We start from the raw sequence: 27,606 nt of genomic DNA, 5'->3' as shown, positions 1-27,606 counted from the left end.
AAGGGACCAAGTCATGTGTCTGCATTTGTTGGAACTTTTTGTTACACTTACCTACTCCTGCACTGTTGAAAATGCTTGGAAGAACAAGCATGATGTGGTTGGGCCAATACTTCTTATATATGGCCATTTCATATTCCTTGACAACTAAAACATGCAAATGACTGGCTCCATCCATTGCATGATATAAATTGAAAAGCCCATGTTCATGACGACCAGTGGTGGGAGTAAAAGTGGGGCTTTTTATGTAATCTTCACTCTGTAAATAAAAGAAGTGTGAGCTTCTGTCTTGTTTAAACAAAGAGAACCAGATCCTTCAGGAGAATAAATCAGATTCACTGACACTGGACAAACTGCTACATTTTAAATCAGCTTAATAGGAAAATAAGCAACTTTTACAGAGCTGGGGAAAATAAAACTCTATCACTTAGCTTACTTGACTGGTGAGAGTGTGGTGGACTGGATAGGACTGATAACCTTGACCTGCCAAGTGCATGGGACCTTGAGGCTAGATCTGGAAAAGGATTTGGGTCCATAGGACATAAGTTGGTAAGAAACACCTTGCTCCAAAACTGCAGTACAACCCTTCTGACTGGCTATTACCCAGTCTTGAATGCACTGAAACTCACTAGGTGCCTCCAAGGTTGACAGTACAGCTTCTGAAAGCCCTGTTTCGACAGACAGCCAGGACTGTTCCAGTCTGGGCAACTGATTTTAGCCTGGTTCCTACTAAGGTCATTCAGGACTCAGATTGAAAGTGTGTCTCTTTCCAGAGACTCTCCAAAGGCCTGACAATTCAGCACTCCAGATTTAAGCTGCCAAAGCATGAAATGATGGATTTGATGCCAGTGGAGTTCAAAAAAGGGAATTTAAAGTGGATCAAGAAAAATATTTTATAATGGTTTAATAATCTAAGTCTATATCCCACATCACTTTTCAAGCTTGCAGTAAGATTTCAGGCACCATTTCGGAGCAAGTGAGCAAAAAAAAAAGAAGAAAAGGAAGAATAAATGGTTTTGGCAAAGCCTCAAAGCAGGTCAGCGGCAGAAGCAGGAAAAAAATTCACAAGGACCCAGTGCACTGTTCTGACTTCATAGCCAAGCACGGGTTTACTGGGTGAGGAAGAGCAGGAGGTTTCATCCTCACATTGCACAGTTGCTGCTGTGTTGCTGCCTGACTTCTCCTGTTTCAAGCTTGAACTGGACATAAAAGCCCAAACTGGAGGGTGGTATTGACTCATTATTGTTTTTTGAAAGCAGCTTATTTTCCCCAGGATAGAAGCTTGCTGCTATTCCACAAATTGCTTCAGTCCTCCAAGCAATGCGGCCTGATCACGGCACAGCTTCATCTCAGACATGGATATTAGGAGTCACTGTAAAGGTCAATGTCAGAATTTGCATAGCCTGTCAGATGGATGATCTTACAAAGTGTTTTCTACAAGCATGACATGTGATTCTTTGGACAGTCTTGAATCCATGACAGAGATTCTTTGAAAGCCTTTTTTTTATATGAAAGCAACAGAGCATTTATGCAGAATAAGACAGGATAATCCACTGCCTTCCTCTGCAGTAAAAAATTGCTTCCTCTTAGTAACTGTATGATAAACAAAACCATGTCTCTGAGGCTCATTGCTGAAACCACTCTCACTTTAACATCTTAAACCCATAACCAAAGACCTTTTGCCCCAGATAAGATTGTTTATACCAAAGGATCAACCCTGATAATGAGCAAAAGCAACAGCTTATGTGTGGCTTGATAGTTTTGCCTCATGTCTCTCTTTCTGGGAGAAAATACAAGCTTAGTATCAGGAAACCTTCATTATCTCTTGACAACAGGACCAGAAGTGTAAAGAATCCTAATTCACCAAATTTTAAATTGGGTGGTGTCTCTCTCCCGTATAAGGCCATAAATATAATTATCCATCTACCTTATCTGTGACTAGTGGTAGCCTCATGCTTTCCAATTGTCTTCCTGGTTGACTAAAGACAAAATGATGCTCCTTTGACTTTGGAATGATGAAATGCAGCTGGATCTCTTCTCCCAGCATAGAATAGGAAAAGGCAAATGCATGCAGAGTAGACTCATAAAGCTGAGGATAGGAAAAAATAGGGTAATTCCAGTGGTTAGACTCAAACTACAAGGTCGCAGTGTAGCAAATACAGATTTATAACATTAACAAACAAGACACAGTCACTTACTGTATTGCATTAGATTTGCATTACATTCACTAAGTGTTAAGAAATGCCCCTAGGCTAGAGCATACACTAAAAAAATTATAAATTAAACTATTCCCTCTTTTGAAACCATTGTTTCAGCTTCATCTTGCAGATGGTACCGATACTTACAGGACACTCTCTGCTTTCAGAAATATTGACACATAAAAAAGAGTATTTGCATTGCTAATGACTTCTTCCTCACATCTAATAGGCAGCAAATTGGAGAGTTACTCTGAGTAATAACAGTCTGTACGCCACATATAGACTAATCTATGATGGGCTACTCCTGTAGCATCTTTTGCAGTTACTCAGGTGAAAATGTAAGCAAGTCCCAGTGGGAAAAGTTTATTGGGAAAGTAGTTTTAACCAGTAGTATACGTGTAGAATACAGATCACAACACTGAATAAGCTAGAGTAAATGAGGCAACAATCAGTTCTCTGATGTCCCCAAACCTGCAGTCTGGTCAAGGCAGGCAAATCTCAAGAAATAACAAAACCTGTAAATCAGCTGTTTTTAACACATACTAACTTCTAAGCCAACTGAAATACGGTGAATGTACAGTGATGTTTGGGTCAAGTCTGCTTCAGTTTCTGATCTGCAGAGTAATATCTGGAAATCGTTACCTGGTACCTGGGATTGAAACCCATATACTGATGACACTGTTCACAGTGATGGTAGGTGTTATATGCTGCATACTTGGACAATCTCATCCTAGTTGTTTGACGGCGTGTATACATATCCTCCTGTCTCCTGCTCATTGATCTATCTATTAAAAAAAAAAACAACAACAAAAATGTAACATATATTCAAGGCCAGCATGCATTCCCTTGTGACAAACCTTCTGTCACTGTAATTAGCTTCTAGGAACAATGATGGGATTAAACACATGCAAAACGAACTATGAATTCATTTTGAGCATAGTATGTTTTATAAATTGCTATATACAGCAAAGGGGACTACAAAGAAGTATCTTCAAATTCATGATTGTGATAATTCTGTACAAATTTCACATAAGGCTGAGGTACAAACGAAGCCAGATTATTAGAATTATTATTGTTGCTGTTTTTATTATTGGTTGAATGCTTGCAAAACTAACAAATAGTAAAAAGGAGTCTTATGACAGACATTTGTCATCCTGTGACAGACATCACAGTAGATTATGTGAAATGAACTTGGCAGATTTAGTAATGTCGATCATTAGCAAATCTCCACATATTAAAAAAGAGTCTCCTTTGTGGGACACTGAAGCAAGATGAAATGCAATTTCTGCTGAAAAGGACTTTTGTTATGTTATCTGGCCAAACATTTCACTCAGATTTGCAGCATCAGATCAGGTTGTGCAATGTTGTTTCTTGTCCTCTCAAGTTTTGAAAATCACTAAGAGTGGAGTCTCTCTGGGCAGCCTACTCCATGGTTTGACCACTTTTATTCTGGAAATATTTTTCATGCTATCTAATTGTAATTTCCCATGTTGCAACTTATGTCGGTTGTCTCTTGTCCTTATGCTGTGTATCTATAATAGTTTGTGCCTATAAATTCCCATTAGGAAGTTGAAGACAGCAGTCAGATGCCCCTGCCAGACTTCTCCAGACTGAACAAACCCAATTCTCTTCAATTTTCTCTGTACATCATGTGCTTCAGGCCGCTATCCATCTTGGTGGCTACCCACTAGACTCATTTCTATACTGCCCTAATCTTGTATAGCTGCAGAAAATTATTCCATCCCAAGTGCAAGATCTTGGATTTACCGTTGTTGAAATATAAGAAGTTCCTGTTCCTCAGGTTCCTTCCTGGAGGTTCCATTGCTCCAGCCTGTCAAGGTCTTTCTCAATGTCAGTGTTATCTTCCTTCATATTGACTGCTCCCCCCAGTTTGGTATCATCCATGAACTTGCTGACATTGCATTCTGTCCCTTTGACCAGGTTATTAATGGCAATCTTAAACAGTATTTGCCTCATTATCAGTCTCTGAGTATTGCCATGAATATCCAGTTGTCAGTTAGATTTGTGCTACTCATCGCATTTTGAGCTCAGTGGTCCAGCCAATTTCCCACCCACACTACAATCCACCTATCCAAATCATCTCTCTCCATATTTGGCTATATGGATATCATAGAATGCAGTGACAAAAGCCTTGCTGAAGTCAAGATAAAACCACTGCTCTTCCTTTGTCCATAGTGCCAGTCATCTCATCATAAAATGCAATCGTGTTTACCAATTACAATTTGCCTATGATAGATCCATTCTAGCTGCTCCCAATCACTTTCCTGTCCTTCACGGGTCTGGACATGGCTTACAGGAGAGTTTGCTCTATAACTGTTCTGAGGACTGAGGGTAGGTTGACTAGGCTGTAATTTCTTCGATCCTCCTTCTATCATGTAGAGGAAGGGCATAACATTTTCCTTTTTCCAGCCATCAGGAACCTCCACCAACTGTCGTTACCTTTCAAAAATGATAGACAGGAGCCTCACAATGATGTTGGCCAGCTCCCTCAGCATGCTTGGATACATCCTACCCAGTCCCATGCGCCTGTGTATGTCCAGCTGGCTAATTCAGAGGACTAATTCACACCTCAATACTCCATGCATCTAGATCTGGATATATGCATCTCACACCTTCCAAACTTAAACCAAAACCTAAAAAATAAATCTATAAACACTTTTAAGTACATAAATAATTTTACCCACATAAGTCACTCCGTTGCAACAGAGCAGGACAATGCTACTACATAAAAACATTCAAATACACAAACTTTTTGTGGAATCAGAGCTTTTAAAATGAAAGACTACCTATGTAATATTCCATAAAACATTTATAAACCTCATATTTTAGTGCCTAATCTGGCAAACTTCAAATCTTTTTTCACTATTACTTAGTCAAGCGCAGTTCTGATAATTTCACTCAGTTTAAAAGTTTAACGGGATTCTCACATTAAAAGCAAATAAATACATATATATGTGCACCAATCTACATTTTTCAAATTCTAACCTTCACTGTTTATAGTCTGAAGCTTTGAACAAATCAGACTTGAATCTTCATATTTTGGGTCATGGATAGTGTAGTCAAAAGGCATCTTCTTAAATGTCTCCAAATCTGGCCACATATCTCCAGGCTGATGGTAGTATTGATCAGATTCTTCCTTTATGTCTATGATATTAGAAAATAAGAATTCATGTAATTACAATTTTTAAAGTTCTTTATATTGCTATATATGGCTTCGCTATGCCATTCTGAGGAAGTAATATTATGATGCATCAAGATGTTCACCTTTGAACAAATGTACCTCACACTTCAATGTAATTCTGGCTTTTAAACCGTTGTTTTCAATTTAAGATCTCTGCAATCCTACTGGAGCAGTTGGTGGGATGATGATGAAAACAATGTCAAAGATCTGGTAAGGCTGATCTACCTGCATCCAGGCATTTGGGATCTCTCCACTGACCACTGCGTTTGTGAACTCAGCTGAGGAAAGACATGTTATTCTCACTGAGGAAAAGAAGCCCTTTTAAAGCTTCAGAAATTGCAGTATTAAGTATAGTGCAGAGTTAAAGTCAAATGCTCCTTCCGGTAATAAGAGAGTAAGCAAAGGTAATTCACCCTAGGATAGGAGAAAAATAGTAAGTGGTATTGGTATAATGTGCAGTGAAAATCATGCCTTTTTCTGAAACAGCTTAACTGACATAAAACCCCAGATGTACACAAGTCCTTACAAAATACTTTTCTGCCTTTGTCAAGATGATGAAAGATCTGACAAGAGTAAAATGGACAGTAATGAGGAGTTCCGTTTGGGGGTCAGCTGTAAGCCGCTGTACAGAGCCGTAAGTCCATGTCTGTGAGTATAGATGAAATGATTATTTACAACAGGTGAGACCCTGCCTTCTGGCACCCAAAGTAAATATGAAATTCAAGTGGAATTAGTCAAATGGTGAAATTATCTTCATGTCCTGACTGTGAGTTACCTCTAAAATCCTGCCTAAAATACAAAGGATAGCTTGCACAAACCTCTCCTGTAGCAGACTAGCCACCTTTCCCAGAAGTTTTGCCATAAACCTTGGGTGATAGCTGCCTCTTTCTCGGGCACAGCTCAGTGTGGAGGAAGTCTCCTGGATACTGCCCCAAAAAGCCCTCAGAGACAAGAGCTGAAGCACAGTCCCACAGTAAAATGACTGAACGGCTTCCAGCCAGGGTCTGACGGAGGTAACACCCACCCGAGACTCTCCACAGCTGACTGTGGGCATGCTTTTAGCGCAAAATTAGACATATACCATAAAATATCACCCGTATTTTTCTATGTAATCCAGCCCTTAATTACAGAAATACATCTGAAAACATAGGGGAGTAACACTGTAAATAAAGGAAGTTTGACTAAAATTAGCTATTAGAGAGCAGGAACTGTTTTCCTCCCTCATGTAGTCTTATGTACTTAGAAAATATGACATTGCTCCTCATGGTATAAATCTGCCAGAATTTCACTGATTCTTTTTATATAATTTATCACAAAAATTCATTCCAATTCTAAACTCAAAAACAATGGCTGGTTTGATATACATAAATGTTGTTCACTACAAGAAAAAAAAAGGTATGTGATTTTCTTACTGTAAGAAGACTAAACTCTAAAATGATTAATAAAATAATAAAATACGTTGAAGATCACACAAAAATTTTCTTAAAATATTTCAATAATATAAATTAATTGAAAAGGTGAATGGCATAGAATATAGAGAATACTTTTCAAATTAACATAACAATTTCCTACAATTTCCAGAAGCAAATACTTCTATATCAAGAACTTACTGATGTTGATTTCTTCCTCATCATAAACATCCACTTCTGTCAGTCTAATCAGCATTCGGGACAAAATACTGAGGAACTGCAGATAGGCACCTGTTTTCCCTATCTGTAAATATATAAATTAGAAAATACGAAAGTAAACTTTCATTTTTCAACATGTTACTTTTCCACATATCTGGAAATTGCACCTGCAGTGAAACCAGATATTAATATTCAGCGCTTACATATCCCTGTATTTGTATATTCCTTGGCATAAACGAAATGCTTAAATGCTCAGCACTTTTGTTCTCTCTAAGCAGGAACCTGGTTTAGAAAATGAATTTTATATCACAGGTCTAATTTACAGGCCCACAGATGAGGATTTTCTCTGCTGATGTTGTAGTTTCTACATAGGCAATGAACTTTTAAAAATCCATACAAACTTATAAAATATTCTAAATAAACCTCCTCAAACTACAAGATAACTCATGAATTACCTCAGCCCTTTCATATTTCAATAATTGTCCAGTGCACTGACTGCTACTGAAGTACACTGACTATCCTGAAGAACAAAGTGGCATGCATCTATAGAACTCGTGCAGTCCACTTCCACTCCTGGAGGACATGGTATATATAACAATGGGTTGCTCCACCTCTTGTGCTGTAAATATATTCTTTTCCTTCCACTGTTTTAAAATTATCTTTTAAATGCCTATTTTAAAATTATCTTAACATTGTAACTTTCTCCTTTCTTTTTTACCCCACCAACACACTATACACATTTTCTCTTCATTACACCAAATAGTATTGCTGTCTTTTTACAGTTTTTTCAGCTGAAAGGTATAAGCCACAGCCAATTATTTACTCAATGGATTATTCTGTGTCTTCCACATAAAGTTTGCTGATGATAACATCAAGTAAATAATGTCATAACTAAGAAGACAGCTTTACAAACAATTACACTTGACCAGGAAGCAGTACATAATAGGTTTCAACAAGAAAAAAAGAGACCAGCAAGCTCATGTCACTCTCAAAGGAGATGAACAGGACGTGATTTTCTGTGTGTGTGTATTCTTCAGCCTCAGAATGGCACTGATGTCCAGTTGACAACTTAAGAATAATGTTACACCTGCACAGGGGAGGTTGACATGTAGATCAGTTATGACACATTCTGCTACAACTGTCTGATTTCACAAAGTGGTATCAGATTTTAGACTAAGTTTATATTAGTACTGAATTGAAAACCCAGCTTCACTACCATTAGTGCTAGGACATGGCAGAAGCACAGGGAGTTGAATTACTAAACATAGTACTGAATTTAGAATTTTCCATATCTGTCAAGTGAAATTTTCATTTTTTCTCAACATTTGAGAAACTGAGGCTTTGAAGGTGAAGCAAGAGTGGATAAAGATTTGTTTTGGTCAAAGTTCAGTATCCATTGTTCTTAATAAATCAGACTGCACTTTAAACAGTTGTTTGCCGAGGGTGGAAAAGGGTACCATTATCCCTACTGAGAATCAAAGAAGCCTTTCAGATACATGTGGTAGACCATATGTTGGCACACAGCTCTCTGTTATCCATGAGTAACAGAGAAAAAAAGTGACTTTGAATAGAGGAAATGATAGTATGGACCATAGTCAGCCTATGGACCTGATGTTTCTAACTCCCAGTCTGGGCTTTTATGTAAAACCCATTGAGACTAATGAGAATCTTTCCACTGACTCTGGAACAAGGTTATAAACTTGTCTGCAATGGCTACTGATTGGTAAGCTAAACAAAAACATCTTATCTCCTCATTTACAATCAATGTTTACTCCAGAAGGGAAGAACCTTGAACAACTGAATTTGTAGCATGACCAGATAGGTAAATGCACCTTTAAAAATAACTGTATTGTTTTCTGTATGTACCATCTCTAGGCAAAATGGAATTGCAGAGTGTCTTTGTTTGAAAATACTGAGTAGCTGTCAACAAACAGAGCTTCCACATCTCCCCAAAGAATCCTTGCGTCATCTGTCATCACCTCTCTTTTTGATAGTTTGGGCACTGTAGGTAGAGACAAAGAGATCCTACTATCAGGATACGTACAACTTTGAAGCATAAAGCCCCATATTTGTACATCCTCCATCTCCCAACTGCAACAAAATAGAAGATCCGCAAAGAAATTTTAAACTAGAATCATGATTGGGCTGTAGCTTTACACATCTATAGAGAAGCCTACCACAATGCTGTCTTGATCCTAATTAGTGCCTCTGGGCTTAAGCATGATATAATATATTAACAATTACAACAGCTGGTAAGGAAGTACTCTGAGCAAGGTGTTTTTCTCCATATCCTGTCCTTGCTCTACACGCAAAATCAGCAAACAAGAAAAAAAAAGAAGGAAGGAACCTGGAACTGGGCTGCACTTTTACAATTCCTGAAACAAAATGTACATGAGGGGTGCTGCTACCATAGAGAGCTGTGCTTTCCAGAAAGATGTTCCCCAAATATGTGGCAGTGCCCAGTGACCTAACAGATAAGGCACCTGGGGGGGCCAATATTCCCACATAACGGAAGTATTACTCTAATTTGTTCCTATCCACTTGAATTTGGAAGACAGAAGTCTGATGAATCACTTGGAAGAGGAAAATCCCAGAAGACTAAGAAGTAAAAATCTCAAATCTTATGAAAACTTATGATAACTAAGGAATTTGGGGCCTGCAAAGATTTAGTATTTCATTTTCTATTTTCATCCTTAGTGCAAGGGATGATTTGGCCCATAAAAAACTAAGAATATGTTTACCCTACAGCTCTTCATTCATGAGGAACATATCTGTAGATGAGCAAGAAGAAGGAATATGAATTCAAATTCTTCCCGCAGAAAATTCAAGTGGTACGAAGGTCTAGTTTTTGTGTCAAAGACATACATTATCTAAGAGGAGTGGAAAGCTCTCCAAAGATTTTGACCGCTGAACTGTATTTGCCATAAAAATCAAGGATAAACTGAAAGCAAACTGTCTAAGAATCTGAGAGAGAGATATTTCAGTCAGAGAAATTACATGAGTGCCTCCATGCTTATTCATGGAATTGACATCCAAATGTGAAGTTGCAGCAGGTCTAACAGTAATGAATTCCTTTTTTTTTAACTTGTTCCAGACACCGGACACCAGGACCCCTAGAAGTACCTTACTATTCTTACATGTTGCTATAAAGTGTCATCTTATGTCAGTGTTCACATTCAGACAAATATGGCAAAAGGGGAAATAATTCCATAAGGCTTTTCTATTTTAATTTCCAGGTGAGATAGTTCTTCACATACCACAGTAATGGCTTTCAAAATGGGGTCTGCAAACCAATGGTTATTCACAGAAAACATGCTGATGTCCACAGACAGCTGGTCAAATGGTGCTGTCTCTTCTCCTTGTTTCCACTTGCTACATTCTTCTAAAACACATCTAACAACAGATATATTAAATATTTCCCTAATATTTTTCCTACATAAGCTGAAGGGTATATAACTCCATTGTCATAAGATTTTAATAGGAGTAGGGGAAAACAAAGTAATATGGACAGCAGCTTTCTTCCTTAGAAAGTGTCTTAAGACCGGCTTGCTTCGTTCCCTGGATGTGATTCCAGAGGACTGAGCCATGCTCATGAGCAGCTTCCACACTTAAGGAAAATGGTAGTTCTAAATTGTAATATCCAGTTAAAAACCAAACGTACAAAACCTTGATTTGAAATTTGGGGAACTTTAAGATGAGTGTTTCTAAGAAAAATATTTTAGCCAATTTAGGCTTCCTTATAGACATTTTCTTGGATGCACTAGGGACTAGATTTCTAGCCATAGATATAATACATGTTGTTCATGGTGGTGCATATTTATTCATACTCACTAACCAATGGCTTAACTTCAATGATTTGAACTAACTTGCAGATAAATATTTATATTCTATACCTATCCAGTTTTCGTTGCATTTCCTAAAGCCTCTCATAAAAATAATGCACGTATTGCCTTCTAATGTACATAATTGCCTTCTAATGTACATAATTGTCCAGTTAATATTCATCAAATCTTCTAGCAAAACATTTTGAACAGTACAAAGGGTAAAATGTCTCTGTGAGAGAAGGGTGAGTGTACTTTATTACTAATTACCCTGACAGTGAGAATTATAATTTTGGTTCACTAATGGGCCTAGTTTTCTTCTTCTGCTGATTTCATATTTTTCATTTTAGCCAGCAAATTGCTTCCTGATTTGAATTTAAGTAAAGTAATTGCTGCCCAATAAAGAAAAGAACTACTTTCTAATTTTTGAAAAGATAGTACTCTGGCAGTCTTATACTTTGGCTGAGACATTATTAACACTCAGATAGGTGTTGTCTAATACTTGCCTGTGCTTCTGCCTATAGCTCTTCATTCATTAAGCATTAAGTCCATGTAAAATATTAATATTATCAAACACAAATATGAATAAAACCTATCTCAGGAAGCAAAATTATTTCTTCCTAAAAAGAGAAGGGCAACTCTAATTTATAGATATTTTCTTGTAACTATTCCCTAGAAGAAACACTGTACCTTAAACCAATAAATAGTCAACATATTTTTACAGCTCTTTGTTTGCTTTACAGGAGTTTTTAGTACTTTGGGGGGTTAAAATAGCGAAGAAAGCAAAACTGCTGTCTTTTTCTGCATATTGAAATTAATAGATTTTGATACTTAGGAAGAAGACATGATACTACTAACTTGATGCATGTGAATTTGTTCTGTGTGAAACAGGTATATTCCTCAGAAAGAACTGAGGAACATAAAATGAATGAACATATGATGAGTGTCCTTTATCTAACTGTATGGCCCAATGCAAGACTAGGAAATAACCTGCATGGTGGAGACAGCTGAAGAAGAGATGGAGTTTCACATAAAAGAAGTGATATCAAGGCTGAAATTCACCGCTGTACAGAGGGTCAACAGGAGTCTTATTCAATATATGAAAAAAAAAAAAAAGGTTCAATAGTGAAAAGTGGTGAATACCATTCTCTGGAATGGAGCTGATGAATAAATAAGCTGCCTGTTTAATTAATTAGTTAAATGGCAAGTACCAAGTGTGTGTAGTATGCTCACAGAATTCTCTAAATGACTCTTCTGAGAATCATAGATTTACATTTGTGGCCTATAACCAAATGAATAGCAAAGAAATATTTACTTATTGGCTAATCGGGATATTTAGGGTGGCTTTGCGAATAGTATCTTTGTGGAGTTTGATGCGTATGCATATGAAATTCTAACAAAAATTGCCACAGCCTGTGTTTTCCTTTGAGATGGAAATGAACATCTCTCTACCAGAATGTATTCATTTTTATGCTGCAGCTGAGTATGAAATTCAGTTTCTTGAGCACATAAAACCTCAGTCTTTGGCAAACATGGACAATTTAGATCAAAGGCATGGACAGTGAAAAACTGCTCACTAGAGTACTTTCTCGAATACTTTATTAATGACAGTAACATTTGCAGGAAGTCCCAATATGAAAAGGCCATTTATGCTCTTTCTACATTACTGCACCATAAATTTGGGTGTACAATGGATTACAGTAATTTAACAAATAGCAGTATGGAGTTTCCTTTTGCAATGGATGGGCATAGAAGATTGGATCATGTGGCCAGTTAAATCAGTAACTCTCTTCAGATGAATTCTTTGAGTTGGTGTTACAATAGCTGGCAACATGGGTCTTTGTCTTGGTTTGGATTTATCCTTTTTGACTTCTGAGGTTCACAGGACATATGTGTGCACTCAGTAGCCCTGGTGTCTCTTCCTATCCTGTTGCTTTGTGCTTCAGCAGAACATGAGAGGCACAATATTACCTTTAGCATGTAATGTGTGCATTGAACTAGGAGATACCTTGCTCAGAGATAAGTGCTAAATGTTCTTAGAGAATTTAGAAGTGAAGGATCTTCTTAGGACTATACCCATTTCCATGTATCTTTTAAAAGTAATTTAAAACTCTTGGGTCAGCTACTCATCTTGTAAATATGGCTCTGCTAATGTTGAGCTGACGTTCTTGCATGTATTATTTACAACAGCTTCTATTTCTGTCTGCTGTGCAGAGGAAAAAGAAAAAATAGCTTAATTACAAACTCTCAGCCATCTTCAGATTGATCATAAGAAAGTGGTTATGTGAAGATCTTTGATCCTTATTTAAATGTAAATTAATATTCAACTTTAACAAACTGAAATTATACATGAAATCTATACCTTAAGCAAGCTGTCTTTAAATGATTTAATGGAGAGGGACTGAGAGAAAATGAACATTGCTACAGCTTCATTGTCCTTGAACTGAGGCTAACAGTAAGGAAAGGAAGATTATTTTGCTGGAAAAGATGAAGAAATAAAGTAAAAGCAACTTATTCTCCACCAAAAAAAAACCCTTCAAGTATGAATAATAACAACTAATTTATTTCTTCTGAGATTATGGTAAAATTAAACAAAATAAATCAATAGTAATACCTTGTTCTTATTACACACCTGTGGTGGCCCACTCAGCAGCAGCCTTCTTGGATGGAAGGTGTCCATTCTGCCCTCATTTCTATTATTGTAGTCCATATGGATTGGCTTGGGAACTGTCCATTGGCGGTAGTATAGAGACTGCTCCGTGCAAGTCATCATCTTACTCATAAGAGGACGAAAAGAACTTGCCCACATAACAGAATGATAAGGCAAGAGGGAAGATGATTTGGGAAGTCCACTGCTGTCCGTAGAAGTAACAATGTCATAAACCAGTTTGGGCAGGAAAACTATGGGAGGCTGTTTTGATGCTTTGGTCATGGAGCATTGAGAGGTCTGTAGGATGAAGGAGTTATGAGTAGGTGCAGAGGAGGAAGAAGAAGAAGAGAAAGGTGAGGAGGAGGATAAGGTGATGGAAATGTGGGCACTTTTTATGTTTTGTTTCGTATCCAGCTGTTCAGTTACTGGCGGCAAGTGTTTGCTGATTGTTGTTTGTGCGCCCTTGTCTACTTTCTGCTTCTGCCTTTCATAGTTATTTGTAGTTTCTTCAGTGCTGTTGCTTAGGACTTGGTGGGGGGATTTTGCTGTATCCCCTGCTGCAATTAAAGGAGGAGATGACTCACTGCAGAATGCTGTAACTAAAAGAAAATTTGTATTTCAACACAGTGCAACTATCTCTGCTAGTCAATGACATAGTTTAACAAAAAAAAAAAAAATCATTTAGATAGAGTATCCATCAAACATTGTAATCCCGCTCCTGTTCTTGCTTTCAATGTTTTTCATATAAGGAGTCCTAATGGGACTAGTTTGGGGTATTCATCTTAATGCAGGAAGTGGCTTTTAAAGCACTGAAGTACATAGGAAAGATGTCAGTAATTGTCCTGTCCTCTACTTCCCTCATCCATTCCTTGCTTAAGGTGTTCATCAGATACTTTCATCACACAAGGCAAATACAAAATTACTGCAACCATCATTTAAAAGAGTGTAAGAAAATAAATATTCCCATGCTATTACACCATCAGACTACAGAAATGTCTACACGGACTGACAACTAGAAACAGTTCTCTGAGTCAGCTCTGATCTGACACTCGTGTCTCATCACCACAGCACTCTGAGACAATAGCACCTGGTTCTTAAGTCTCTGGTCCTACATAATGCATTAATGCATTCATACAGCTTTTGGTCAGCTCAGAGCACATCCTGAACTCAGAAGTGTTGGCCTTGAATATGTCACGTAGATCAGCTAATTGCTGATTTTCTGTTAAGAGGTATATTTTTCCTTATATATTCTAATTACTAAGATTTCTTGAAAGTTTAAGGCCTCATTTTAAGTGGTTCTGAGCAAATAGTAAGATATACACTAACTGCATATTAATCCAAAGTAGCTACTAAAGGACATTAGCAATAAATACAAAAAATATCACTGGCAGTATGAATGGTTATAAGTAAAACCACTGCAACATCTCTCAAAATACCAGTATTGAAGAGCACAGAAAGAAAACAAAGGAAAAAAGGTTTCTTTAACACAGACAATTTGAGGCTACAAAGCCACAGGCAGGCCACATGGACACTGTGGAACTGACAAACAGCCGGACTTTAAAGAAGAACAGAACATTTTGATAATTAAAGTGTTGATGAAGCTTATCCAAATGTTTTCAAGCTTTTTGTCCTTTTGTAAACACCACTGTGTTTCTACAAAATAAACCATTGACCAAATATGCATGTCACAATGTTGAAAACTAGAATTAGATCAAAAAGAATTTACTGTCGCTGACAAAAAAAACCCACGTTTTTAAAAGCTGCATGAGATTGCAACTTCTATGAAGTTATGGTACAATTTATATCCCCCACTTCTATTCAACTCTCCTCTTAATGTCACCTACATAAAAAGCATGTAAAGAAATTTATCAGACAAAAGAGCTTTAGTAGTTCTCAACGTTGCCTCATGCTTTCTACATCAATTTACAGATTAAAAAGAAACCAAAGATTTAAAAAACTATCCACCTCCAAAAGATCTTTCAAACAGTGAAAACTTAATGAGTGAACATTCCAGAGCAAAAACAAAAAGAAAAATACCAATGAGAACAAGCATGCTTTTTCTCCTACAGATTTTCAAAAGATTTTTTTTTAAATGTGAAGCATGTTTTCTTTTTCATAAATTGTCATGGCTTCAGTGAACACACTCAGCTATCACAGTACTAACAGGATTCATATCTCAGTGGCACATATAAAAGAAGTGCCCAGTTCAGGTGCCCCATCCAATGATTATTTTTCAAGTAAGAAAAGGTCTTATTTCTTACATTTCAGAAGTCAGTTCCTCATTTTTTTAAAAAGTTACCTTCAGTGATCCCATTAAAATAGGCTTTACCAAAATCTTAGTGATTTATACTTTTTATTATTTATCTAATAAGCTGAATAAAAGGTCTTTTTTTATGTCCTAAATGTAACTTAATAGAGATAATCTTAAGGTCTTACTGGAAGCTTTTGAAGAGAGAGATGACGATGCAGAGTCATGGGAACGAGATCTTTCTCTTTTCATAGGACTTCTCTTTTCTGAAGTAGAACCTGTTTCATGTATGGTAGTAAGGGAAAACAAAACCAAAATATTATTTAAGTAAGCCTGTAAGAAAGCACAGCTACATTGTCGAAGTAGGGAAAACTACACAAGACTTTGTGTGGGTTTTGTCCTCTTTCTGACACTGTTTTCAGTATGGAGAATATCTGTTCTTACCATGTAATATTGGACCAGCCTATGGTCTAATCTAACTATGGTGAGCTGCAATAGCTTCACCAAATCAATGCTGCAGCAGCCACGTAATTTCTAGGCATGTCTCAACCATGTTTTCTCTTTCTACCCATGTCTTACTTTCCTCACTAATCCAGTGTCGGGGAAACCAACAGGCAACGAGCTCTGTCAGTACGTTATGAAATTACCTCCTACCCCATACATTACAGCTTTATGGCCAGATTATATCTCAGCTTTTGGTGATGAAAATCCACATTTGGATGGCCACCAAGGATATTCACTTGAGGTTCCTAGCTCAGGCTACTGAGTTAAAATGCATATTTCTGTACAGTTTTACCATGATAAACAGAGACATAAGCACTGCCAGCAGAAAACTTAAGACTGTAAGTCTATCTCAAATGTTCTGAATTGGACTCTAGAAGAGCATACCATACTTCATGGACTAGGAAAGCAGCCTTGCTATTAAGATGCCTAACAATTTAGGAGCCTATTTGACCCAGATCACATATATTCTCAGCATACTTGACTAAATGGACAGAAGCACTTACATCTGAAGTAGGCCTCTACTGTAGACAATCTGAGTATGATCTCAGGTATTTCATTCTTCTGTGCATAGTACATATCTAATTAACGTAAATATTTTTGTTCTTCTTGTTCTGCTATCCTTATTATCAATGAATAAGAACTTAATAGGTGAACAGTAACCAGCTCTCTTCCTTGTCATAGAAAAGGAAATGAAGGCAAGCAGTTGAGATTTAAATAACTCACAGGGATAAAAATTGCTTGCTTTCCACATTTACAAGGCACAATAGACAGTGAAGAAAAATGTAAAGAACTTAATGATAACTGATAGTGCCCATCAACTATCACTCAAAAAAAGCACCAACAGTTCCTGAGTAAATTATTGTTGTTTGTTTACACATTTACAGGTTCCTAATTGCTCTCTTAAGAAATTATAAACTCACCAACTCTACACTGTTAGTTTGAATTCATGGACATTTTCAAGGAAGACACAGAAATTACTATGGTCAGATATATTTTCTAGCCATACTACTTAATACCTCACAAGGTAGAGACTACTCAGCTGTACTATACACATTTTCCTTGGGAGGAATCTTCATCATCGTCAGGGTGTAAGCCTAGGTTTGGCACCATCAGTCAGGGACAGTTTCGGTGGAGCTGCCCCTGGGTCACTGCTTCCCAGACGGCAAAGCGCACACTTCCCTGCGGCAGGGAGGGCGGCACAGCCCAGCCCAGCCCTCCTGGCAGTGAGCATCACTGGAGGTACCCACTCGAGCTCCACTCTGTGGCTGCCAGAACACACAGGATAAAGAAGGTACAGAGGCAGGGGAGAGAAGGGACCCAAAAAACAGCGAGAACAGACACAGCAGCAGGACTGCAAGAGATTAAAACGTGGCAGCAGCAGTCCCCAGGCAAGGAGGGTGAGAAAACAGGTTCAATGAGAAGAAGCAAAGCTGGGGAGCAGAGGTCACTCAGTGAGGCTAACTCCAGAAACTCTCACCAAGTAGGTATCCATACAATCATGCTTTTTCTAATACAACCCAATCATTTTACAGCTTCTTTTATTATCACTAGTAATAATACCTTCTGTCGCTATTTCTTCATCTTCATTATCAGTGCTGCTTAGTTTCTCTGGGTCACTTTCTAACACATCATTCACAACTGCTTTTTCTGTGTGAATTTCTGAGCTCACAAAGTATGCTGCCAAACCAAGTTCTTGCTCCAAGGTTGTCCTTACCAAAGACGACGAATTTATTAAACGTAGGTCACAGTATCTCAGTGATCTGGAGAGAAACAAGAGGGGCTAGTATGGAAACTCACTATCTATTCCTTTATTTCTTTTACAAACACAGCCAAAGGAGAATTTTTTCATAATCTGCTTAAACTATGGATGAGATAGAACACACAATATCTTTTGTGCTTAGTAAATTTACCACTGTGGTGCAAATACTTTTTTTCTTAATCCAGTTATGCAACTTCATCTAGTGCACTGAACATTAGAATCAGCATAGGAAAATGAATAATCATTTGGGTTCTAAGCCTAACACACAGAATTCAGTTGAACATACAAAAGCATTTAGGGCCCCAGGGCATCCTGTCCGGCTTGCAGTTGCCATTCCAGAAGGCACTGATCTCTCCACACATCCTGTAGCACATATGCCAGCGTCATGCAGATGTCTTGCCTACCCTAAGGTATCTAACATAGCTATACTTTTTTTTTTTTACATACCCTTATTATTTTCTCTAAACTGGGACAACTCTCATAGTACTTTCTGAGCTATTCATATCTTCCTATAAAGAGGAGGTTATTATTAATAATATGGGGGTTGTATTTATGATATAAAAGCTGCCAAAAAATGGAAAGAAACATCTTGACACTGAAATCTGTTTTCTTTCCCCACAAGTAATTACACAGTTAATCTTTAGTCATGTGGTAAGCAATGGATAAAAAAACTGCTGCTGAGAAAATACTGGATCTTCTTACCGTGGCAAAGACTCCCCTTGTGGATCCATACCACTAAAAATCAATATACAAGGCAAACCTTCCAATTCCAAATAGGTCTGTGGCCTCCAATCTACATCTTCAATTTTCTGCCAGACCTGTATAAGGTAAGAAACGTTGTTGGACATATCTATAGGGCACAAATAAAAATACAGAAATATATACTTTTATCATTCATTATATGAATCAAGTTGTACAATGGGTGGATGTTCCACCAAGGGAAGTCACAGAGCAGAGCCAATTTCAACATAGGTAGATTGCACAATTCCTAGAGCACTACAGGTAGCAATCTCTTAGGAGACTGGGACAATATGTTCCATTCTGAAAAGCCTCCCAGCTTCCCAGCTGCATAGCACACACTGAAGCCAGGGCACAGAGGGGTAGAGTGGATATGGTACAAGGGACAGTAAAGCTGAGTAGAAGCTTTGGGGGAGACGAGAGTACAGATGGTTGCTCTTGTGGCAGATAACGTATGGATATCTGAGTCCAAAAAAGAAAATGAGCTAGAAACAAGACTTTTTCACCTTAGAGGAATAAGGGAAAGCAGGAAGTATTCAACATACAAATACCACTGCCCTCACTTGCTACCCTCTGAAGTCTTCGGCTCTCCCCCCACAGCTATCTCTTTTCCTGATAACTTTCTGAGAAGTTCGATAACTAGACCTGTTGTTTGTCTGTTTAGCATCAGGCTATACTGCTTTACTCACACCAGTCAGTCCTTTTTGCTGTAAGACTTATCTACAGATAAGGAGTACACAGTAGGACCAATAGTATGACAACTCAGTCTCTGGCATTTGTACACGTACCACTATTATGTATATCAGAGAAGATAACCAGGATGTGATTCAGAACTAATACTGATTTTCAGAATAAGGTATGTCTAATTTATAGCAGTATTAGGCCCTGGATAACAAATTACTTCATCTAACATGTATTGAATCAGATACGGTACAGAGTGTATCATATATATTATACCATCCTAGAATGTAAATACCTTTTTGCTTTGGTGATCAAATGATGGTAATTTTATAAAAAGCAAGGGAGTATCAGAGGCTTTTGTTAAACAGATGACTCATGATTCTGGACCTATAGGATTTAAATTAATCCATAAACCAACACATGGTCCAGAAAGCATGAAGTCCTGAGCTGTGAATACCAGGGTGCTCTAGGACCCATACCTAGCATCACTGATTTGGTGCCTTCATGCCACCTGCTGGTGACAAGAATAATATAACTCAACTGGTCACTGATTAAAATCTTTTTGCACTATGATGATTTTGTGAGAAAATTCTGCTAAACCTGTGACCATTTTATTTGGCTTTTTTCCTTATTGGTCATGTTGCCTATAGATAAAAAAAGTCAAGCTATTTTGGAGGGTTGCTGCTGGAAGTCAGGTTCTAGCCGGATTAGTCAATACTTCATTGAGTATTAACCAGCAGTAAGACAGTAGAGGTGTCACAGGCAGTATGTTTAAAAGATAAAAGTCATGCTTCTTACAGTAGGGGTTTTTTTTACTAGTAAGACCCACACATTAGCTCATGACCATAACTCTCACCAGTAAAGTCTCCCCACCTACCCATCTAATGAAGCTTCCCAGTATGTGTTATTCTGCAAGTTACCTTTAGTTGCTCCACAAAGTGCTTCCCTATTGTGATTCCAGAATTAGGATTTCCCAAGATTATTTCAAAGTTATCTTCAAGAGCTAGTCTTTCTCTTACATTATACAGACGTTCATATGCCACTGCAGCTAGCGGAGTACATGGAATTCTCAACACTACCATGAGGCCATGGCCACTAGGACATTGTCTTGAAGAGTTTATTAGGTTTTGGGTGATTTCCAGAGTTTCAACTGAGGTGTAATTCTTCATCTGAGAAAGACCACACACTGCCATCATCGCTGCAGAGTAGTGTTGTATGAGGACAAAAGTCCTTATCACTGCACTGTGTAATCTGGGGAACCTGAAATAAATGGTGAATTAAATAGTGAAGTATTAAAAGTTAAAGTTGAAAAGCTCATTTTTACAAAATATAGTAAACTCAGGATTTTCTCCTGTAAAGAATCCTTCTTATCTACTATTCAACTGAATCTCACCAAATTGCAGTTGGGTGGTCTTTGCAAGGCATTATTTCACAATCAGAACTGATGTTGTCTCTTCATTTCTTAGTAAAGATTTACTAAGCAAGTAGTCAGTAATGTTACATCACTTTAAGTTAGCAAGACTTTACTGCTGTTATAAAATTTATCACAGAATATTTGCTAAGGCACTCAGTAATATCATAAAACAAAATTATATTCCCTTATCAATGAGAATAGTATTCTTCATTATGTGTGATTTTTAAGGGGTAGGGAGGGGTGGGGGGGTTGTTTCTCTTGTTTTCTTACTAAAGCCCTGAACCAACTTACTCTTGTTTCCAAGAGGGCTGAACATGTAGGCAGCATCCAATGAGCACTCCAAGTTCCCAAGCCCAGGTACACCCTGTCTCAGTCCCCAATCTATGGAAGGGAGAGACATGGATATGCAATAGCTTCCTGTGCTCTGATTTTCGCAGAAATGAAGCCCAGGTGCACAGTAAAAAGAGGAACTATGGCTTGCTCAGAAAAGTGCCTGATATGTGTGATCAGAGCTCTAAAGCACCCTGTAGGAAGCAGTTAAGTGTGGCCGTGCTCAGTCTCCCACTTAGCAACACAAATTCACAAGCTTTTACTTGTCCTGTCTCATTCATCTTACAGATCCCAAAATGTTCATCCACAGCTGCACGCATGCACATAATGTGTCACTACTCTTGCAGTGATTCTAGACTTGCTCCACAGGTACCAAGGAAAACTGATGTTCTACGTTCAAGATCTGATGATCCTCTGAAGTTTTATCGCTGATTTAAGTGTACAAACCATACTGATATGTCTACTTTTCTTTGTGGTCCAAGTGCAGTAAACACAAATTCTATACATCAAAATCAGGCAGGGTCATCAAGTGAAAACATTGCACAAAAGTAATAAGACATTCTAGATTACATGATGATGCAATGTTAGATTATTATAACATAGAAGTAGATACTGATCACAAGAAGAACATACTCTAAATTGGGCTAAACAGTGGGTGTGTTCATAGTAAGAGGTAGCCTAGACTGATTAGATTACAGGTCAGATATATACAAAAAAAGATCGAAGGAGAAAATAAGAACGAGTGAAATGCCCTTGCATACACAGATGATTTGTGAGACAGCGAGTGAAAAAAAAAAAAATAAGAAGGCTTCTGGTTAGTAACTCAAGTCACTAGAGTTCACCTCCTGAATTTCCTGTGCTAAATAGAGGGGGATACCATACCTCTTTCCCAAAGCCATGACAATTGCTTCAAAAGAGCTGTCATACCGAAGCAGTGGAATACTATGTCCAGAGAGGGTAGAGTCAATGAATTCTGACAGTCCAAAGTATTTCTTGTTTTCATGGTATAAATCTACACCCTAAAGCAAATGAAGCAATAAAAATATAAGGGTACAGTCTATCAATTATTAATTTACAATTGAATAACCACTATTAGCAATCACATTCTCTAATAACACTAATTAGTAATCACATTCTCTAATAAGCATACACCTACTCAGACATTAAAACAAGGAAAGAAACAGAATTAATTTTTTTGAGACAACAGAAGTTTGACCCAATTTTTCCTTGTTTCTTTCTCTCTCTCCTCACATATACACAGACAGAGCAGCTATGTATGGAATAAATATGCACATATATGAATAAAATCAATGAATGTACATATATTTATGCCATAATGCATTGGAGACAGATTTTCAGATGGTTTCCACTAAGGTAGCTCAAAGAGCTACTACAGTTTACATAAGATATAAAAGGAATAAAGAAAAAGGTGAGAAATAACAAGGCAAGCAAAGGGAAGAAGAATTTGCCATAGACTGAACAAGAAAAATATGCCATGCAAACTTCATTCTTGTTTACAAAAATCATGGGGCCTCCACAGTTTCATCAAGTATGTAAATATAAAATAACTTAAAAGCACCTCAAAGCATCCATCTTACATTGCTGTATGAAGAAGGCCAGTGGATCTCATTGTAAGGGCTGATATGAGTGTGCTGTGTCTGCAGCGCATAGGGGAAGGAAGTCACATGGAGAGTCACAATATTTGGCGCCTCTTTCACCTCTCTGCAGTTCAACAGTCTATCAACAAGTCCTGTAGACAGTTCTGTTTGAGGATAAAGGCTATGCATAGCACTGCAAAAAAGAAACACAAAACTCTCCAAAGTGATCAGCACAAGGGAACATTTGTGTCAGTTGAGTAGCTTTAACCTGGATGTGAAATCAAAGTTAAACTTGAACGAGGAAGTTCGCACTCTATTCTTTACCCTGATTCTGTTGCATAGAAGGATGGGAAAAGAAATGAAAATTATTTCACTGCAGCTGAAAATTTCTGTAAATCTGACAAGCTCCCTAGCCAGCAAATTACCAGTCCCTTATAGCTACCAGAATATGAGAGATGAAAAGAAGCTGATGTTTTGGCAGTTACCATCCGACACATAGTCCTGTAATAACTTTGGCCAGATTGTTAGTGCTGCCTTTAAGGAAATGTAACTCTTACCTACAAAAATCAAGGCAGAAAATGACACACAGTAAGTCAGTATAACAGAAAAAGAGAGGGAAACTATCTGTGATAGAACTATTATGTAAGGGAAGAATAGTTATTGTTAGGGCAAATGCCAGCATCATGGAACACCTACAGTCAATGCCTTGCTCCAGTGTAAAACTTCAGTCCAAATTCACGCTTTTACCTGCAGTGACTAAGTCACAAGCCTAGTCACTGCAAGCTCCTTCTGTTACCAGCAGAGAGAGATAAGTAACTCCAGAAATTGGTTGTGCCCACCCATGATCTCAGTCAGCCCCCAGAGATGCCGTGGCTCTGTTGTGACTATATGGGCAATCCCAAGCAATTACATTCCTGTTTTAGGCACCTCATTTAACTGACTTCAGTTAGGTGGCATGAAACCTGCTGTGAAGAATAGTCACTTAGGTATCTGTCATTTACATATATTTATTAGATAAGAGGAAAAAATACCGGAATTAAGCAGCAATACAGGTATTTCCCTACCGCCCAAGGATGTTGTATGAATAAGTGCCTTAAAGGCTGTGACAGCTGTAATAGGTCATGTAAGTTCCTAAGATACAGAGGAATCGAACAGGAAAGCCTCACATGCAACTGGAATTCAGTATGTTCTCCAAGCTCCCCAGTGCCTCAGGAGCCAGAAAGCAAAAGCAGACCAACTTCTCAGCAGGCAAGTTGTTGAGAAGCCAAGGAAACAGGACTCTGAGAAGGAAACAATGAGTTATACAAGTGAGCTGATGGGGAACTTGATAAACATTGGACAGAAACCTCCCTGCTTCTCTGAGGAGTCTACCTGACATTACTATGTATCCACAGAAGCTTTCAATTCTTACAAATCAGTGATTCTGGATAGAAAAAACATTGTACTGGAAAATTTCCAATGACTTTAAGAAATAAGCAGCAGTGTTGGCTCACTAGTTGTCTACTCACTGTGGAGGGGTTTTGAGTGTTTTACAGCCCAGAGGACACTGAGAGAGGATAATGAACTCTGTACTTTAACAGGAAACTTTCCTTTGAACAAATGACAACCAACCAAAAAAAAAACAATAGCTGTGGCTGAAAGAAGAATAATGAGCAAGAAAAGCTGAAATGTTCCACTGAGGCATAATATAATAAGCAGACTAAGAATAAATCATGACTGACCTTAAAAGAAAACATGTTTATTCAATGCATGGGAAGATAGAGTTAGCAGAAAGATGCAAACAAAGATGAAGGAAGGGATAAATCAGAAAGCTGATCTTGAGAGCTAAGGTGAACAATAATATTTTCTCTAAAAACAAGTTACAGTTTTCTTACCTCATTAGATCCCAGTGTGCGTGATCATGGATTAGGACAAACAGTGTATGTGGATTCTGCATAGAGTTTTGTAAAAAGACTTTGAACTTAATCTGGGCCTCTGCATCTAATTTCATAACATACTGTTCCACCCTCTGCTTTGTAAGATGTTCCTTTTCTAATCCGAGTTCTAATAAAATACCTAAAGAAATGGAATAAACGTCAGTATTTCCAGATACAAATGCATTTAACAATGTCCTGTAAATCTAAAATAAAGCTAACTAATGAGCACCTGAGTGCCAGAGATGAAACAAAGTCTGCTGATAAGTCACCTCGGAGGGCGGAACACAAATCAAGAAATCAATTTTCTCGAAGGAACCCAAATCAAGATTTTGAGTGCTGGAGTCAGCAATTGAGCAAATATGAGACAGCAATTTCTGAGCCACTGCTAGCTGGAATGGACGAATCTGATGTCGTTCAATCTCATAACCTGGAAAAAGCCAAAATTCTGTTTAGATACATGCCCAAAGTCTATTCTAATGCAAAATGTTAGTCTGGCAAAGAATGACTCTTTAAGGGACTTTGCTTATGAACAGGAGGTCCAGTTTATGAAAATCTTTATGGAACACGCAAAGAAATCTTTCTGCATTTGGGCATTTTGGTCCTATAAGTCTCTTAAATGTCTGAGAGCTGAAAGTGAACTTGTGCAATGGCATTCTGCTATTACAGAAGTAAGACTTAGAGCTTCAAAGACTACAATACCCAGTGGCATGAAACAGAGCATCCACCAATGTAAATCTGAATATCCCAAGACATCAGTTGCTGTTTGCCTCATGACCTTTGCCTTCAAGACCCTAGGACTCTGCCTGGATGGATCTGACTGCACACCCAGAGACCTGGTCTCAAGTACCTACTCTGTTACCTCTTTAGAAAATCCTCCTTACTTGTACATGCAGCTGTTCCAGTTCCATTCAGTGCTGTTGGTTTATTCACTGAAGCAGAAAGTGATGAAGAGATGTGCCCTTGGTGTTCTTGATAAAATTTCTCCAACAAAAGATCAATGTCACCCTCTATCAAAGTGAAGGAATAGTGGAATAAACATCCATGTTAATAAGAGCTGCACTTCATACTGATTTTGTTTTGTAGATCTTAAAGAGCTTGATATATGCTAGCTAGTTATCCTGCCCTTGGCCTACTGGCTGTTTCATACAGGAACCCTTTTGCTATTTTCTATTACATCTGTTTTTACAGCATATCACTAATAAAATGCAAATCAGCCCAGGGAATGATAAGACCAGCTCTGCAGACTGCTGGCTAGGGCATTTATGTAGGATGGTAGAAAACTTGCCTCAAGTCCCTGATGCAAATCAGCAACAACAAAGACATAAAACTGTCTTAGTTTACGTTCAAACCATGGAGCTATACCATCCACTAATAAGGATTACAAGAAGCTTTGGAAAATATTATAAATATTTTTAAATCTTTAACATTTTTGAGAGACAGAAAGAAAAATAATTCCCTATAAACCTGAAAGATAAATATGAGTTTTGTAGCTACATGCAATGCTGAAGCAAGCAAGGTATGTTTTATTGAACTATGTATATCTGTAAATATATCCTATTCTGTTCAAGAGGGGCCCTGCTTACAGATGAAAGCTATGCAGAGAATACAATATGGCTATCTTCAGTATTTAGTATTTTCTCAGCAGCTGAAAATGTCTGAACATTTCTGCACTGAGCTCGGAAAGGCAGGGTCTGCCCCATGAAGTGCAATCCAGTGGCTATAGATGGCAACTATTTTTAGGATGTTCATTTACTTGTTCTGCTCAAACAATAGCAACAGCAAAAGTGATTCTGAGAAAAATACTTTGAAGATACTAAGAGTAGAAACACTAACATAACTACGTGATGGTTCAAGGAAAATAAGCTTCTCTTAAGTGACTACTCAAAATATGATGACGCATCCAGAAGGGTTCTCATGATCTAAGTACAGATTTACCAATGTGATGTGAATGGCAAAAGGGACTGTGACATACCATTAACACTGACAAATATGCTGCATTTGCTCTAGTGGTGTGATAGTTTAAATTTCCATGTGGCTAGATCTATCCCCAGATAATCCTACCTGTAGTAATCCTCAGCATACTCAGTTAAAAAATGATCCAGTAACCCTGGCGCTCTGCAATTTTCCTCTCCTTCTGATGCACCATGACCAAGTTCACAATATAGCAAGTTGAAAGGGCAAATCTTACCTTTGATAAAATAACTCTGTTCTATCATGGCCTCAATGAATTCTCTGCTTAGAGCAAAAGAATTTATACATTCATATGGATATAGACTTGCACAGTACGTGGGTGGATTTGAATAGCTATGAATAATATGCTCAGCTATTTGCTGGCATATTTTTATGAAACCAAGGGATTTTAGAAACTGATACTTTTAGTAGGAATTTCAGTTCAAATGTACTTTCACAACTCTGTCCCACATTTTTTAATATATTTCTAATAATGTCTTGCTTCTGGAAAAGTAATGAGCACAGATATTTTCTCTGACTTAAAAGTTTCATGGACTTGGAAACATGCCTCTTTATAACGTGTTAGGTACCTGGGCAGAGTGTGCTAAAGAAGGACCCAAGAGTTTCCACTTTCCCTGTGACCAGCTGATAGTTAACTTCTTTCTGGTAGTCTGAAGGAGTGAGCATGCTCTCAGACAGAACTCTTGCCTGATACTTTCCTAAAAGACAAAAAAGGAATTTTGAAAGCACTTCAAACTAAAGTTAAAAATGTTCTAAGTCATAATAAAAATACTACCCAGCTAAATGAATACCACATACACAAAAATGGCAAAGATGAGTCTTTTCTCTCTCCTATACATGTACACACACCAGACACCCGTAAGATAGATTCATGGTTTATAATTCTTTGTGTTTCTTTGCTAGTTTAGGAAATATTTGTTGATGCAGTATATAAAAAGAACATGCAAATAG

General features: G+C 37.8%; 1 protein-coding gene across 1 annotated transcript in view; it reads right to left on the bottom strand.

Moving 5' to 3' along the window:
• GREB1 (growth regulating estrogen receptor binding 1) overlaps positions 1–27,606 on the bottom strand; it is a 103,044-nt gene that overhangs the window by 10,838 nt on the left and 64,600 nt on the right. Inside the window, exons 12-27 of the mRNA XM_033004570.2 lie at positions 27,225–27,353; positions 25,566–25,691; positions 24,914–25,111; positions 24,643–24,823; positions 22,769–22,961; positions 22,053–22,189; positions 20,347–20,686; positions 18,710–18,825; positions 17,809–18,008; positions 15,933–16,022; positions 13,479–14,095; positions 7,008–7,110; positions 5,202–5,360; positions 2,838–2,980; positions 1,925–2,086; positions 52–256 (exon numbers count right to left, since the gene is read on the bottom strand). Coding sequence (XP_032860461.1) covers positions 52–256; positions 1,925–2,086; positions 2,838–2,980; positions 5,202–5,360; positions 7,008–7,110; positions 13,479–14,095; positions 15,933–16,022; positions 17,809–18,008; positions 18,710–18,825; positions 20,347–20,686; positions 22,053–22,189; positions 22,769–22,961; positions 24,643–24,823; positions 24,914–25,111; positions 25,566–25,691; positions 27,225–27,353 — 3,099 coding nt within the window. The remainder of the gene's footprint in view (positions 1–51; positions 257–1,924; positions 2,087–2,837; positions 2,981–5,201; positions 5,361–7,007; positions 7,111–13,478; positions 14,096–15,932; positions 16,023–17,808; positions 18,009–18,709; positions 18,826–20,346; positions 20,687–22,052; positions 22,190–22,768; positions 22,962–24,642; positions 24,824–24,913; positions 25,112–25,565; positions 25,692–27,224; positions 27,354–27,606) is intronic.

This window comes from Tyto alba, unplaced genomic scaffold, assembly GCF_018691265.1.
Source record: "Tyto alba isolate M040663 unplaced genomic scaffold, T.alba_DEE_v4.0 Super-Scaffold_40, whole genome shotgun sequence".
Lineage (NCBI taxonomy): Eukaryota > Metazoa > Chordata > Aves > Strigiformes > Tytonidae > Tyto > Tyto alba.
This window is presented reverse-complemented; position numbering and strand designations above follow the sequence as displayed.